Below are 16,979 nucleotides of genomic sequence, written 5' to 3'. Positions count from 1 at the left end.
GCGCAAAGATGATAAAGTAGTGGTTTATTGTCTCACATGCCTATATTCTTCAATCCTTATGAAAAAAAATACTTAATATTATTGTATCTAACACCAGAAGGAGCATAATGTGGAATTGATGTTGAATAATAGCATTTAATTCAATTGCAATCAACATAATTAGAAAAAATACAGTTTAGAGAATGCTATATCATAACTATACAGTACGAGTCTTTATGTCAGGGAGCACCAATATCGATTAACTCTCAGAACAAACAAAAAAGTGAAAGATGGCCCCCCATGGCCCACCACATACTCAGTAATGCGTCTCATCCTGCCTCGTCTCTGCGGGCCATTTAAACTGATAAGATGAGCGTTTGAAAGCTACTTACCTTGTTATAGAAAGTTTAATGTCATGTGCAATTGTTTGCCCCCTCATGAATATAAAGAAGTGGCTTCTATTAAAAATGCATGTGGCGTCAGAGGTTGTTGATCACATCGGGAACGCCCATGCAAATTGGACTGTCTTTCCTGTCAGGGCCCAGGATGAATAATGTAATTGTGTGGGTGTGTGTGAGTGTGTTTTTGTGTGTGTGTGTGTGTGTGTGTGTGTGTGTGTGTATGCGGCGGCAAACAGCATTGACAGTCAATTAACAAGTTTGATCAATGTGTGTGAAGTGATTCTTTTGAACTGTTAATTTTATGTAAATAGTATTCACCCATGTCACCCCCACCATAAATCCCCCCAATTTCACCTCCCACAAAGAGTAACCAGAGCAACGTTGTCAATAATTGATCATCACACACCTGCTTGGTAGCAGTGAGGGGAGTCTGCCTTTAACAGTCGAGGGAGCCCTCTGTTAGCACCTTTTGATATTCAAATTGACTAAATGGTCGCTGAGCTTTTGTGAATTCCAAATGGAGTCAACTCGTATTGCTGAGATGATGGATGCCGGCCAGTCGTCCCAATCAGAAGGAGGGTTAGCGCCCGTGTGGGCGGGTGTGCCATTCTTCCCTTTGCTGATCACCTTTGATGGCTTCCAAATGGAATGCCAATGACAATGTGTCAAAATCCTTTCCTGTATCCTCTTGTTTAGGTCTACAGGGGTTTCATCCATAACCATATTGTGCAGCAACAGGGCATTGTTGGTTCACGTCCAAATCTAGCTTCCATTGCGAAAAAATGCAGTTTAAATGTTACTCCAAATTATCAAAACAATCACTGCAATGAAGTGGTTTTCAATTTTTTCCTTAAAATTTCTGCTTCTCATTTCGAATTTTGAACAAATGATAAATCCTGCAAATGTGAGATCTCAATTCTCCTCATTTTATGCACGTTGGCGCCTGGCCAAACCGGGTAATTACCAGCATGGGATATTTGCATTGACCACACGTTAGTATCTAAAAAAACATCACTGCTGACCTCTCACTGGGGTCTCTAAATACCTGACCTCTTTAATACCCCCTCTTATCCTCGCTCGGGTCTACGCATTAAATAGATAGATCCAAGCCAAATTTAGTTATGCAAGACCCCACCTATGCATAGAGGTATTTAACAAGGATTTAGTTTATTATCACATGATTAATTATGCTTATAAATAGCTTTGGTGTTGGTTAACTGCTATTGGACTAACTGCATGTTTTTTTTTGCAGCCTACCACCTTGAATTAAATGTGCGAAATGAAAAGTGGCAGCGATAAGAAGATGATAACCAAGAGTGTAGCGCCTTGATAAATGTACTGTTAACCAAGGGATATTTATAATGGATTCTAATGTGATAAAAAGGCTCACATATAAGAACTGATTGTCTAAAATGGTCTACCCTAAGTCCAGCATGTATTTTTTAGTTTAAATTATTTGAAAATACAAGCAAATATGTGAAAAATGTCAAGAAAAACATGAAGAAGAAAAAAATCAATGTTGGTTAAACACTTTTCTAAAGCTAATGGTAAAAATCTGACCAGATTTTTGGGATTTGTATGTGTGGATTATTCATTTATGGAACTATTAATATATAAACTATTTATGGAACGATTAATTGGTGCCATTGTTCACTTGTTGTGATTTTGTTCTTATTTCCCAGATAAATGATGAAGTCTTCTGTGCGGGCCAAATCGCACTGGTCCCCTGCACCATGCAGCTAGTGAAGGCAGGCACCCGCATGCAAGCCAGCTTGTCTTTTAGCCACGTCCAGAAGGTCCTGGAAGCCACCATTAGCACCTTGACTCTAGCCCATGTGGTTCAGGCTCACTGCTATGTCACAAGACTACAAGACGTTGCCATCATCCAGGATGTATGGGAGCGTGAGCTGGAAGTTGTGGACAAAGATAAGGTCAGTACATAAAGGTTTGTGACTGATTATTTAACAGTGGTTTCTTGTAATTATTCTTCTATGAAAATGGGATTTTGTATTTTCAGAAAAACACTATCAGATAGTGTGCCATTTTTATTGTATTTTTAAAATAAAAATCATACAAAGAGAGGAGAAATTAAAAAAAAAATCTTTAAATATAAAATTAAATTCAGATTTACTTAATAATATTTAGGTGGCCCAAGCTTAATGCTTTCCCCCTTTCTCACTTTCTTAAACTGCACTGGAGTTGTGTCCACCAAACTTTTTCATCTTTAGTGCAGAGGTGGAAAAACCTAAAAGTTCTTCTGCCCCCCACCCCTCTCTGGGGGCCGCTCACTGCGAACGCTATTTCCCGCCGCCGTTTCTCATGAAAACTTGATGATGTGGGAAGCGCCGGCGTCTTTGATAATACGTAGCTTGGCACAGAGGCAGATGTCTTCCTCAGAGCCTCCCTAATCCTTTGCACCCCCCGTTCATTTTGGATAGAGGTTCAACCTTCAGAGCAGCTTATACCCCCTCGCCCCCTTTCCTGCCACCACCCTGCGTTCCTCCGCCGTGGCTTACAACCCCTTGCTATGTGGGTCTAACCAGAGCTCCAGTCTCTTCACTGGCAGCCTCTCTCCGCCCACCGTAATCTGTCTAGTGGTGGGAATAGGCCCCAAGGGGCCACGCAAGGAGGCAGAAGTGCACATCCAACATGTGGCTCTGTTGGGGGGTTGTGGGGGTTAAAAGCCGAGGCAAAAGAGGATGTCAACTTTGTGTCACTTCCTTGGAAAGCCGGCTGGTAATTCTTGCTGTTTTTGCCTGTTCAGAGACTTTTTCAAGGCTTCAATATTCAAATTTTACAACCTAATGTGATTTTGACATTTTGTAAGTCCATGCTATAAGAAATCCGAAAAGTGCGGACGATATGTCACCACTTAGGAATGTAAACTGGGTCAGGTCATGAGAGACGCAAAGTTTCAAAATAGAGATTTTTAAGTCGTCCTTGTAGAAATTAATAAATAAAATTAATTGGTGCAGCCCAAAGAAAAAGTCCAGGTCATTTTTTACTTGAATGTGAACTTTTTTTTTCAATTTCAATGAGTTCAAGTTCAAGTTCAAAGTTAAGCAGTACATTAGATGTTCATTTTTATATCCATGTTTCATTGCTGGGCTGTTATAGTATAAAAAAAAAACATGAGTCTAGTTAATTATTTTCTAGTTAGGTTTTCTCACATTCAAAATGCAATCCAATGTTTTATTCTTCTTTATGGAAGGCGTAATTATTTTTCTAAACCCTTTTTTCGAATACAGAATTGACCAATTTTATGACTTCCACTCATTTTTCCAGCTCTGTTGACCTCCTCTTTTGTAGTATTTAGTCAAAATATTCACATGGCTCTCTTAGGAGCCAGCTAAACTGCTCCAAAACCTCACGTTTGTTCCATGCAAACATCCTGGCCAGTGGAAAAGGACGCAATGGCAAACCGACACTTTTACTACAGCGAGGGCTCGGCGCCGACGGCGTCCCGCTGGGCAGGAAATGTAGGGGAACCGGCTAAGCGGCGCGGTCACATCAGCTCCCCGCTGCTCGGCTGCCTTTACACCACTTCCTTATTACCGTGTTTACCGTTCGGCTTTCACGCCTCTCTTTCTGTCGTGCGCCTGGAACGCCAGTTAGCGAGAAGAAAGAAAACAAACATGGAGTGAGAGGCGGGTCACACTCCATAAATGCGCCACTACAGGGATTAGGGTTGCATACCCTTTAAGTGAAAGGTGGGAGGGGTTTATTAACAGTGAATCCATCATATACTAAAGTTTTCCATATAATATTAGTGGAAAATTGAATAACTATCACAACTGTTCCCATATAGTAAATTTAAGTAGCCTTAAATAAGGAAATCACAGTCTTGTGTTTATGTGTGCAGGTAAAACACAAATGTAGCAAGAAATATATATTTTTGTATTTTATTTTCCTCTTTCCAGGTAAATAATAATGATATATATTTATGGTCACCTATTTTAACTCAATGGCCGCCATTGACAGCGATATACGTGTAATTTATTTTAACTTGGAAGGTCTGCAGCAAATGAATATCAGCTGGTTGTCCAAGTTCATATGGATTGGACATATACAATTGGTAAATTAATTTAATTGAACAGCAGAAAGGAAAAAGAACTAGATGATGAAAGAGCAACTATAAATAAAGAAATTCAATTATTTACTGGCAGCCATTTTCAGAAAATTCCCAATATCGCCAACTGTTATAGAACATTTTGACTGATTTTTCAAGACCAATATAATTGACAACAGTCTTTCCAAAAGAGCTTGTATAGATGCTTTCCAGGAAAAAAGACAACTTTGCTTCTAGCTTTTTTCTGACCCAAGAGTGGAGAAAACATGCTTTTTGTGAATAGAAACATGTTAAGGTAAACAGTGACTAAATTGTTTCCCCGTCCCAGCACTGGTGGTTGGAAAGTTTAATTTCCTCCATCATATAAACTTTCTGCATTTTTCTACCCCTCCAATTTCTATTCTGTGGTCTCCATGAATAAAAGAACAAATGTGAAGCTGACGTGAGCTTGTCCGACAGCTTAAAAAGTCAGCAAGTCGCGTGTCACGACAAAGTCCCGGAGCGTCACGCCGCTGTCCTGGCGGACCGGGCATGGCTGGGTATCCCAAAGGCCTGCAGGGTGGCCTTTAAGCCTGGCTGAGCAAAGAGTCCGCTCAGCCGGACCCCCCGCCCTCCCTCCCCCTCGTTCAGCGCTTCAAGCCTGTCACATCTCTCCTCATTTGCCCAGTACCTTCCATGTTCAATTGCTATTGACAAGGAATAGCTAGAAGTGCTAATGTAACATTTATCAAAACGTGAGCCATGTATGGGTGCTGTCACTTGGCATGACTCACCTTGCTTTTATTGGAATTTATTGAATGTTGGGAAGTTAAATTAGATTACACTTTGTGATTCAAGTTAGGAATTGTCAAGCGAATACCATGTGGTGGAAGAGAAAAATAATGACATTTTGAGATATAAACTAATTTACAAGCAGGTAAATAATTCTAAAAGAAAATCTTTGCATTTTAGAAGTTTAAGTTCATCGATATATAAATGTTGTGATTTGTATCATTTTTGTGAAAAAATTTAGACTTTTTAAACAGCTTGTTTTGATTTTAAAGTTCTAATTTCAAAACTTTTATATCTTGAACAATCATTGATATATACATTTGATATTAACATTGAAATTTCAACAATTTTCTCCAACATAGTCCTTACTTCCCACAGTTAAATGTGCATTTTCTAGTCTCTAAACATCCCTAATTTTGCTTTATTGATGTCATTGGCTGCCTTTCAAGGTTTTGCAACATGCAATCCATTTTGACTACAAATATTGGCAGTCATCAATTTTTAATGATACATTTACAACACATATTTTGCGAGTAAATACCAGAACATTACCGAACTGTCTGAAAGGGGTTTAAGAGTTTCAGAACTTTTATCTGAAGGTGAAATAAAGTTCTGCCATTATTTGCTGCACGTCCATTACTTCTTTTGGATGTGTGTGTGTGTGTGTTTTGCAAAAAGAAGAAAAAAAACTGAGAATAACCTGTTATTATTCTGCACTTACAGAGTGCCATATAAGTGGCTGAAAATTGATCCAGCAAATTGAAAAGGGGGTTAAGTGTTTTCACCCTATCGACTTTGGCTGAAATGGCGCTTATATAAAACACTCATTTCTGTCCCATTAGCAGATGATGCCAGCGCCAAGTATTATTAGATGGCCGCGCTCAAGACTTTTTGTTGGGGCTAATGGCCGCCGCTCTGTTGGTGTTGGAAAGCGATAAAAAGTGAGGCCGCCGAATGATCCTCGTGGAGAGGTGAAAAGTTGACAGGAGTAGGACCTGTCATGTTTGCATTTTGTTTATGGCAGCTGAAAGCATTATGGATCTGTTGGCAGTTGTTTGCACACTATCATTACACAGGGTCAAATCACAATCTGTGAGTAATGGATGGTCTGTCACAGCTGTCTTGTGAAGAGTAGAGGGTCTTCTTGGTCGTTTGTGTGTGGTCCATTTTGATATCTGTGTGTGGTCTTGTTTTCACTTGGGGTACCATATTTGCTAACGAGGATATTTTAATGAAGGAATTGGTTGTGAAATTGCATTGGTACCAAAGTGTGTCTAATGGTAATGCACAAGGAATTCTGGATTAGACTTTGCTGTGTCGGTTGATTCTGTTTCTTTTAGAATTATTGTAGTGATAGTTGAATGATATTTTGTTTTCAAGTGGACTGATTGAGATTTTTTCCTAATATAGTTGTACATTTTCCTGTATGCCTTAAATTGGAAGAAAAATCCAAAGCGAAATTTCAATATTGAGTTAAAAGACGACATATTTACTAGAGTGTGCCAGCAAGTATTCAGGTTTGGAGGGCCTTGGAGCCTATTACGGCTGACAACATTGAAAGCTTAAATACATTCTTAACTGGTCGCCAGCCCCTTCCAGAGTCCATGCACTTGGGACTGACAACCCTTCATACTCTACTTTCAATTCGTCAATGTATGGGACCAATTGTTTTCATATATTGGCAGTCTTTTTCCAACATTTTACTCTCTTTTCAAGCCTCACAGCACATTAATTTCTCTGAATATTTAAACAATGAATCTACTGCATGAAAGATTCTATCATCTTACTCAAAGAAAAATAGTCATCATTGGATATTTTGTCTATATTACAGGAGCTGCTTATTGTGTCTGACAGCAAACCCCTTCCATCATTAGTGGTGGCGGTTGTACCTGCATTACCCAAAGGCGCTGCCGTAGAACTTCACGTCACAGCCATTCAGGATGACCCTTGCCAAAGGACTACCTGTCACGTGACCACAAAATTGCAGAACGGCCGCATAGATTGCTATGCTCTAACATCCGCGGACCGAAGTGCCGCTTCGTTGTCCCTTCGCTTGACCGTAACCGACCCTGCGGCCAGCGAGGATGTGAGTAAGGTCACAGATGCAATCTGCACAGCGTTTCAAAAAGCCCTGAAGAGGACAGAGGCTGAGCTGGTGCCACTGTGTGCCCGAGTCTTCTATAAGTGCCACGAAAAGCTGGCGAAGCAAGTGACTGAAGGTTTGTACACTTACAAATTTACAAATATAGTCTGCCAATAAGATGATAGATATTTATTAACCCTCTTGGAATTTACAGCCGAATCAAACACTTTTTAGATGATGATTCCTGAGGTGATTTATATATGATGCACATCACCACTGTGTTACTAGTTAACTGGAGCAAAGTCAACACTTTGATTATGTCGCTAGCCCTCCAACCATATCCTGACTCATCATGGAAGAGTTGGATTTGGCTCGCACGCACATGAAGCAAAGCCCCCGCGCTTCCCCCGTTCCCTCAAAGTCCACCCTGGGGCATATTTATGGGTCACAGCCTGCTCTCATTGGGGAGATGAATCCAAAAAGTCAAAAGGGGGAAAAAGTAACACCTCTGGCGTCGACGACGCAAAATGTGAGCCCCCACAACCCACGCTCCGCTCCCCTTTTTTTCATTATTTGCGTGAGGATTCACAGCTGATAGACGTGACATATGCTTCGAATGAAACCTTTAAACATCTTGTCTCAACTTGTTACTCACGATTCAAATCCCCCCTTCCTCTCTTGGAGAGTGACTTCAACTTTTATCAGAGAAGGCCAGAGAATTTATCTGTGCATTTGGTGGCTGATTAACTGTAAATACCAGGTATTTTCCTGAATTAGACTCCTAGGTAGTAGATATGAATTCACATTTACTGATACGGTACATATTTTTTATTACTCCCGATTTTATAATATCAGTATTTATGTGTGAGAAAGTGTACCATACAGTGAGTCATGGATTAGTAGATAAGTTGCTGGATAAAAACTATATATTATCACTTTTTACTCAATTATTGGAAATAATTTGTACTTTTTTAAGTAAAAATATGTTATATTCTATTTAAGAAGCATCTAATTGAATTAGAACAGATAAAAACCATTTCCATGCCCCTCAGCATCTGAACTCATCCGCTGCTAAAATGAACAATGTTCATTGGCCAACACTTGCTATAATCGCCAGTTCATTTGACTAATTTGATCCATTTGGGAGGCAGCGTTGCACAACTAAAAAGTGGCACGGCTCTGGGCCTCGGCCACTCCTTTAAAAGCCCAAAGAGCCCCGAAGGTACCAGCTATTAATCACAGTGATCCTCTAGTTCCACTGCAGCCTTCATTTATCATGACATGCTCATGGGATCTTCTCAGGTCACCTACCCCTTGACATTGACAGTGTTCGGTTTACAATGGTTGAATTAGAACATTTAAAAAGAGGGCCATGTAATTTATGGTGGGCTACATATCCCCCTTTAGACAAACCCCTTAAAAATGTGCTACCTTTCCAAAAACTGTTTTAACAGTGGGTTTTTCCCAGAATCATTTAAAACCATAAGCCAACAGTATGCCATAAAATTAAGGATCAGTTTATACAGCCCACATTTAAGAGACGTCAGCTCCAAATACACTGCTTTTACTCATCTACAGCTAAAACAAAGACCACCAAGACCCCTGTTTCCCTTATTGGCTTTATAAATATTTGTATGCGTGCTACCATTACATACCAAGACATACCCACATTTTTCGAGGGGCTTAAATGTATCCTCTCTCGCCCCATCAGATACATTTTGACACCGACATTGTGCATATTGTTTTAAAAGTTTAAATGATAACAAAAAGAGGATAACAACTGTGTTCAATAAAGACAGCACCCCAACTCCGTGTTCCCTCACGTTTTGCTTGTCTGTGTATGGAATCCAATCCGTTTTAACATATGTCTGCATTGCAGTGAATGTAAAGGGTTTAGGAATATCAATAATTTGTGAATAGCTCCCGGTCAAAGGGGTTAAGTGCAGCCCCAGTGGGAGCAATGCTCTAATGTCTCCCTCTGTTCTCCACCAGGAATCGAAGATGCTTTGAAAAAACTCCTCCAGGACTCCAGTCCATCGCTGGCTTTGGTTCCAGTGCTGGACTTGCCTGACTCCGGCATCCTCCACCTGTCGTGCTGGCTTAGCTCATAGGACCTGGACCAAGGTCAGCTGGTCCCTATGTGCCAAATACTTGACTTGGACTATTCAAACAACAACAAGTTTCCAAGGAGATGCTTGAGTGTTTGGGAAGTGAATGGATCTATTCCAATATGCCCTTGTAAATAGGTTCATAAATCATTTTTAATGTGTAACTGAGTGCATTTTAAGATTGTTATACGTAGGAATTTGGAGAACCAAATTTGTCAGTTGGAACGCTCACTATTATACACCACGCAGTAGTAAAGTCATAATTGCAGTACTGGTACAACAAATCTGAGCCATAATTATGTAGAAAGCAAATTACAAAAATCCTGTAATTACAGTGGTAGCTGCTCTTGGGTTGCATGACGGCATCTTTTTACGTCACTGTCCACACAGTACGTAGTGTATGTACGTAGTGTAAGCGTATCAAAGGACACCACTCTTTACCATCTAAAATTTCTAACACTTTTCTTGAACAGTGAGAAAATGCAAGTCAATTTGCATATTTTTCCCGTTTTTAAAAATGACCTTTTCTAAACTATGAATAAATAACGAATAAACTTGGACTTCAGGAACTTTCATTTCAAGTTTGCCACTTGTTTGAGTTTGTTTTTGTGAACAACTAAAAAACAATACTGTGAAGCTACTAAATGCTGCTATGGATGACTTGAAGGTGACACCATTTTTCTATAAATGATCAAAAATAAATCTATTTTTTCCCCAGATATGTAAAAAAAATACATTTTTTAATGGTCTAGATGTATAGTACTGAAACATTGTTGCTACTTCTTTAAAATTAAAAGATTTTGTGAAAGATCACTGTATGCAACACCAATGCATAACAATGTATAACACAAAACAATAGGTTTGCTGTGTGTTATACTAGTGTGTGTGTCCGTTAAAAAGACTGTTTCTTCCTCGTGTTACACAGGACTGAAGGTGTGTTATTATTGTGTAATAGGCAATCAGCAGCAGGCACCAGAAGAGATTAAGCCTCTTTATGTTTTCCATTGATTTGAAGGCAGCCTGGTTAATAGGAGAGGGACTTCAGCTCACATCGCTGCAGGCAAGGAATTAAGCCTGCTTGTGTGTGTGTGACTTGTGTGTGCGTTTCAAGAAAATAACACTATTAACGCTCCTGGAACATTTCTTTTCTCAAAGATCATGAACTGTATTGATGAACCCTAGTTGGAATTCATCTTCACTCCACCGATTCGCTCCTCAATGTGCCTGAAATGGCGGCGGGTTCGGACATACTTATCGACCGTCGACCCGCCACACAGTTGTTTTGATTGTTGCTATCAAAAATTGAACAATGGAGGTAGCCAATGGAGCCTGAAGATTTTTCTTTATTGCAGGTTGAACAACACAAACAAGCAATTATTTATAAGTGAGGAAGCTAATGGTCTATCAAGCGTATACCTGTTTATTATTTAAGGTGGACTGTTGTTGAGAAATGGATTTCCATAATGATACGATTAGCAACTCAGGCTTTTATTATGTACGCAAGTGAAATCAATGTTGACGCTTTGTAAGGATGAGCAATTTGTCTATGGGATTTACTATGGAAATGAAACAATGACATACAATAAAAGTAAATTGAATTGAATGCTTTTATTATCATTATAATGATGGCAATAAGATGTATTTCTGTGCATTCATTCTAAAACCATTATTTAGTCAAATTGATGGACAACATTCTAATGTCAAATAATTATCATTCGTCACTTAGTAAACGATCCTAAGGTTTTGCCATGAACACAATGAGAAAATATCTGAAGAATTACCTCATTGCTAAATTGTCATTAAGAGTTTGAACAGAATTAACTAAAAGTGAAGCAAGACATCCATCTTGAGTTTGGTGCAGAATGGCTTCAGTTCCAGTCAGTGACAACGAGACTGGAGGTTGTCCGTCTCCATATGTGCTCTGAGACTGACTGACAACAAGCCCAGGGTGCAGTCTGCCTTCAACAATGTTACCTTGGATGGGCTGCAGCACCCTGGAAACGGGTTGAAGGATAGAATTTGACCTGGGTTGGTGCGAAATTTGGTTTTCCTTCACAACAAGGGCAACTTGGATATTAGATTTAAAATGGGAAAGATGGCGACTACTTTTCTAGAAGATTTTCCTTGGAAAAGACAACTAATCAATTAAAATGCATTCTTTTTTGGGTGTACATGCAGAAACACCCAAAAACAATGCTTTCAATTGACTATTTTTCCAGAACTCTATAAATAAATATACATACATACGTACATATGCACGCACGTATATACTACACACACAATATATACCATTTGTGGTCTGCGTGTATGCGTCTTAGGTCTATTTCCATATAGAAGCCGATAAAGCCACAAGGACGTAATCATGCCCATCGCGGCTGGACCGACGTGATGTTCCGTGACAGACGGTCTTTGTGTCCCGCCTCACAAAATGACTAAAGACAGGGTGACATTTGCGTTCGTGTGTCCGTTTTCTGCCAAGCTGCGACCGCTCCACATATAAATGTGGCTTTTTTTTTTCTCTTTCTGTAACCAACGTTGTTGTCCTTTGTGTGCTTGCGGCCCTTGTCATTTTGGCCTTGCACATGGACTTAACTGTGTGCTTCTACCTCCAGGCCTACTAGGCTGCTGATGTGGGGTTATATGTGTGGGGATGTGGGGAAAACTCATGTTGAGATTTTTTGGAAATGACCTCAGTGTTGCAGACACCTCTTGGCATCATTTGTTTTTGTTTGTTTTCATGTTGTAGTCCTTTTTTACATAATGGTTGCTTTTTTTCTGGTGGTGTCGACGTATTTTGAAAGCCTTGTCTTTTACAAGTCAAAGCCTTGCTTCAAACGATTGCTGGATGCTGGGCTAGGGGGCCCTTAGATGGATGCTTATTGAATGGTGTGTGCCTCCCTCTACTGCCCAGAAAATGTAATAAAGTAATACATAAAGAAATCCCTTTGCTTTTGCTGTCATTTTCTTTTAAGTCAGATGCTGAAACTTATCATCTTGCAGTACCCACCTTAAAATCATACAGATTTGGCTGGATTTAGCAGATGTTATTCACTTTATCACTTGTTGCCCATTATTCTGATAATAATAACTAGTTTGTATTATTCTATATATTTTTGACCAAAGAATTGGCCTCATCTTGACAAAGTTAACAAATGATCCCAGTTAAATAGTGAGAATCAGTTGTATATGCTTGAAGGACAAGGTTTTATCATAAATATATAGTGTGTACTGTGTATGTTAAGGGTTATTATTATTATTAGTAGTATTGTTTTTATTATCATCATTATTGTACAGTAAACTTAATTTATTTAACAATCATCCAAACCATCTGTTTTGAGCTCCTATTATACATCTATATTGTTGTTTTATGATCAAAAAGATTACGTTTTAAACCATTTATGTACCGAATAAACTAAATAAACTTAAAATTCATGGATTTTGGCTTTCTCATCCTACTACTTCATCCATGGTCAATAGTACAGATTTCAACCCATTATTACAGCTATTGCAAACACTCCGTTGCAAAACGATATGGGCTTTATTTGTTTTCATTCATACTTTACTGCACAGTAATGAAATTACTTGTACTATGTTTCAGAACACGATATAATGGTAGGAAAGCGTGTGGTCGCTTGCCATCGGGTCCTCCGGAACGCGTTTTTGAGCGGACCGTAACCCGGAAGCCTGTCGCATTCAATTCGTTTTGTTGTCAACACGCGTTCCCTAAACCCGTATAACTTTACTCCGCATCCATGCTGAGGGAGCAATAAAGGTCTGTTTCGCCGTTTCAATGTCATCGTACAGTTTAATATAACGATATGCAACATACATCAACGAGATCGGTAATTTAAGAAATGAGGATTTGTACACATTCGATTTGGCGGACTTATCGGATGTGCCCGTGGTCCTGTTTTGGAACTGCATTCTTCCAAATTTCTGATCCGTGAAAACAATTGTTTATGTTTTTATTTTTTATGATTAAAAACGCGTTTTCTTCCTGATTTTCATTTTGAAATCATCCGATCTCCCCTTTGCCACAGTTTAACTGATTGCTGGCATTAGCGCCGATATACAACAATTGAACTCGGATGCGATTGCTTGCAATACATTTTTTTAAACATTAATAATGTTCCAGTGGCTGGAAAATCGTTGATGTGTTTTCTTACTGTGTGCGTTGTAAGTGCTAGTGTGGCATAGTGGTAGATGGTGTTAGACTCCAAGCCCTGATTAAAACGTCCCAGTCATCAATGGGAATCAACATCATTTAAATGGGACGATTGGTGCTGAATCATGTTTCAGGACCATTGACAGCGACAGACGTCCAATCCATGTGGACTCAGCAAGTCTGGTCCAGTCAAATTGCTGTTAAAGGCAGCCAATGAGTTAATTTCTGAAAACATTTAACCTGATCCAATAGTAGGAAGGTATCTATGTTTTTGTTGCTTTTTTTAAAGACTGGTTCATCTATCAAAATTAATAACAGTTAATTTTAACTACTTAACATTCAACTTTTTTTCATGACACCTGTTCTCAAATGATGATCTTGCAAGAAACTTACACAGGTCATGTCAATTTTTTTATATTTACTGACAGTTGTCAACGGAAAGATGCTTGGGACATCCAAGATGGAAAAGGAAAGCCCATCTAAAAAGGTTGCAGCGCCATCTGTGTCACAGATTAATGCAGAATATGTCACACAGGTAAAATGAATTGCTCACCTGTTGCTATTTGTAGTAACCATTGTAGTCTTGTCACCTAAGTCACTAGTGAAAGGACTGAAATTATGCTAAAAAATCAATTTATTGCCTTTTTTTGGACAGGATTTTCAAAATTAAAAACAAATTGTACATGGAGCATATTTTTAATGCCTTACCATTTTTTTTCAATTGTATTTTAGCTGGCAAACAAATATTGGGCCCCTCATACGAAAAACAAGTTACCTTTTGACCCTAAGGTAAGTAATATGTATACATTTCTCTCAGATTGATGGGAGCTTTAAATAAATCCAAATATGTTTTTAATTCCCTTCTTTCCTTGTAGGTGATGGAGGACATTTACGAAAAGGAGATTCTCATGTCCAAGTAAATACTTATTTCTTTCTTTAATGTTAAATGGCACATTTCTGAATTCATTTTTTTCATCTCCTTTTTAGATTTGCCATTAGAAAAATCATGTTGCTGGAGTTCAGGTACCCTTTTTTAACTCCTTGAATTAAAACATATGTTTACAATGTCTTAATATGGAATACCATGTCTTACAGTCAGTACCTGGAGAACTACCTTTGGTTGAATTACGACCCAGATGTATCTAGCAACGCTTTCCTGATGTCCATTAGCTGCATTGTCAATGAAAAGTTCAGGGAAAATGTGCCAGCTTGGGAGGTAACATATTATTCAACATCCATGCAACCTTCACCAACTTTGTGGAATGTTAACATGAATCTCTTTTCTAACAGGTGTTCAAAAAGGAGCCTGGCCATTTTTCTTTCTTCTTCAAGTGTGTCATGGAAGCCCTGTTGGCGGGCGATGAAGGTGGTCTCACATTGAAAGAGCAAACGGTGCTGCTGGAATTTCTCGACCACTGCTTCAATAGTCTTGTATGTACCATGACTTTTTAGTTTAGACTATTTAGTGAATAACATTTATTGAGTTAATATTTCCTTGTAACGTTAGTTATTATTCCCACAAGGTGATCGATACATTTATTGAGTTAATATTTCCTTGTAACGTGAGTTATTTTTCCCACAAGGGGGCAGTATAGCTCTGGGCCAAGTCATTTTGGTCATTGCTCAGTGGTGCATTAAAGCACTGCAGAGGTCTCGTTTGAAAATGTGCTATAGTTGCATACTCACTATTAATGTGCCCCTATAAAACCTCCTGTGTTTTCTAGCGCTGGGATGCTCTTATTGCAGTCAAATGGAGGGGGTGCCGCTGATGTTTTATGTATAATATTAAGGCTCTCTTTGTTTCTTTCTATAGGAGGTAGATTTGATCCGAGAGCAGGTGCAGCAGCTCATCTCTCTGCCTATGTGGATGTGCCTTTTACCAGTAAGCGCAATGACACAGTGTGAAATAACTGATTTGCATTGCAATCAGTTGGCACATTGTTGTAGTGGTTAGAATGTCTACCTTTTCTGGCTTTTCACATTTGTGTAGGTTTTTATGGGTAATCTAGTTTTCTCACATTCCAAACACATTTGTTAGGTGAATTTAATTTAATTTTCCCATAGATATGAATGTTAATTTGAGTTATATTTTATATGCCATGTAATTGGCGAATGTTAATTCCAGCAATGCATACCATCTTCATTGTGGTATTGTTTATGGATTCTTTATTATTAGGTATTCATTTCATTTCTTAGGTCCCCTATGAATACATTTTTCGATGCGGCCTAACCCAAAATCTCAACTCAAATCAATATTTGAGTAAAGGCTCGGTTATCCAAAATCTCATCATGCATAGTGATTGTTTAAATTCCAGAGTTTTATTGGATTTTTATTCCATCCATTTCATACCCATTGCATTTGTGGCAGTGCATTTGGTTTACTGATCATCATCTAATCGCAGGGGGCAAACCATTCATTCTTTAATTCACTCAGACTGACAATTTGAAATGGACTCATATTTGTCCAGAATGGTTTTCAGTCATTTCCAGTGTATTTGGTTTTTGAAAGCGAAAAATAGAATTAAGGCCTCTAACTTTTCTGTTCTTGTGCATTGTTCTAGTCCAGACTTCAGAATGAGCTGAAAAAAGTTCCTAAACTGCAGAAGTTCTGGAATCTCATCCAAAAGAAATTTGACAAGATGGATCCTGGCGCAGCTGAACAGTCCGTAATCAGTTTTTGTATTTTTCTGGTAAACAAACAAAACTCTTTCTCTGAGTGACTTTATTTTTTATATTCCTCTTTTTTTTTTTAATTCATTTCAGGGCTAAAAAGGAGCGAACTTTCCTTTCATCTCTCATTCAAAAATTCCACGGGGTCCTCGAATCAATTCCAACATCAGGTAAGAATTTTTTTCTCATCTCTTTTGGCCGTAGCTTGCATAACACAGTCCCTATATCAATGCAACTGTTATCTTGTCTTAAAAAAAAATTGGGGATGTGCAGAAGGAGCATGAACTCCTTCTGCCATCCCAGAATCAGCTCATAATTTGGTCCGACACTGAAACACACCACCCCCCCCTACACCAACCACCTGGAACGCTAAAAACAGAACACTTGTGTGTTTAGGTGGAATTCATACCTGACACAATAGATTACAGTCGCAAAGCTAGCAGAGTCCACATTGCTTCTAGCACCTGCTGCACATGCTGGTGTTGCCCACACATTTGCATGCTTTGGCGTCAACATTCTTCTCACTCACTTTGAATGTGCGCCTTTCTTCTTGAACTAACGTAACCCCCTCCCTTTCTTTCCTTCCTATATAGGGATCATCACAATGGACAAGGTACACTACTGCGAGAGATTTGTTGAACTCATGATTGACCTGGAGGTAAGATAAAACCCTTAGTTTTTTGGGGGGTTGACCTAAACTGGGTTTCATTGTTTGTTAAGATGATTTTGGTTG

The 16,979-nt window shown here is 39.0% G+C and overlaps 2 protein-coding genes across 7 annotated transcripts in view; both read left to right on the top strand.

The window, feature by feature from the left end:
* The window catches only part of dph6 (diphthamine biosynthesis 6), a 43,298-nt gene extending 32,284 nt beyond the window's left edge, over nucleotides 1–11,014 (top strand). The window contains exons 13-16 of one of the 3 annotated variants that reach the window (XM_077731924.1): nucleotides 2,063–2,311; nucleotides 7,052–7,439; nucleotides 9,296–9,427; nucleotides 10,367–11,014. In XM_077731924.1, the coding sequence (XP_077588050.1) occupies nucleotides 2,063–2,311; nucleotides 7,052–7,439; nucleotides 9,296–9,414 (756 nt within the window). In that variant the 3' untranslated portion in view covers nucleotides 9,415–9,427; nucleotides 10,367–11,014. Of the gene's footprint in view, nucleotides 1–2,062; nucleotides 2,312–7,051; nucleotides 7,440–9,295; nucleotides 9,428–10,336 lie in introns of those variants that run through there. The other 2 variants (XM_077731923.1, XM_077731925.1) reach the window with 2 other exon arrangements.
* Nucleotides 11,015–13,051: 2,037 nt separating this feature from the next.
* Nucleotides 13,052–16,979, top strand: part of aqr (aquarius intron-binding spliceosomal factor) — a 35,277-nt gene continuing 31,349 nt past the window's right edge. For all 4 annotated transcript variants that reach the window (XM_077731769.1, XM_077731766.1, XM_077731765.1 and 1 more), the window contains exons 1-11: nucleotides 13,052–13,183; nucleotides 14,005–14,111; nucleotides 14,309–14,365; nucleotides 14,452–14,492; nucleotides 14,564–14,599; nucleotides 14,672–14,792; nucleotides 14,867–15,007; nucleotides 15,390–15,458; nucleotides 16,138–16,238; nucleotides 16,340–16,416; nucleotides 16,840–16,904. In XM_077731769.1, coding sequence (XP_077587895.1) covers nucleotides 14,019–14,111; nucleotides 14,309–14,365; nucleotides 14,452–14,492; nucleotides 14,564–14,599; nucleotides 14,672–14,792; nucleotides 14,867–15,007; nucleotides 15,390–15,458; nucleotides 16,138–16,238; nucleotides 16,340–16,416; nucleotides 16,840–16,904 — 801 coding nt within the window. In that variant the 5' untranslated portion in view covers nucleotides 13,052–13,183; nucleotides 14,005–14,018. The remainder of the gene's footprint in view (nucleotides 13,184–14,004; nucleotides 14,112–14,308; nucleotides 14,366–14,451; nucleotides 14,493–14,563; nucleotides 14,600–14,671; nucleotides 14,793–14,866; nucleotides 15,008–15,389; nucleotides 15,459–16,137; nucleotides 16,239–16,339; nucleotides 16,417–16,839; nucleotides 16,905–16,979) is intronic.

The sequence above is a fragment of the Stigmatopora nigra genome, chromosome 13 (assembly GCF_051989575.1).
Source record: "Stigmatopora nigra isolate UIUO_SnigA chromosome 13, RoL_Snig_1.1, whole genome shotgun sequence".
In the NCBI taxonomy this organism is placed as follows: Eukaryota; Metazoa; Chordata; class Actinopteri; order Syngnathiformes; family Syngnathidae; genus Stigmatopora; species Stigmatopora nigra.
This window is presented reverse-complemented; position numbering and strand designations above follow the sequence as displayed.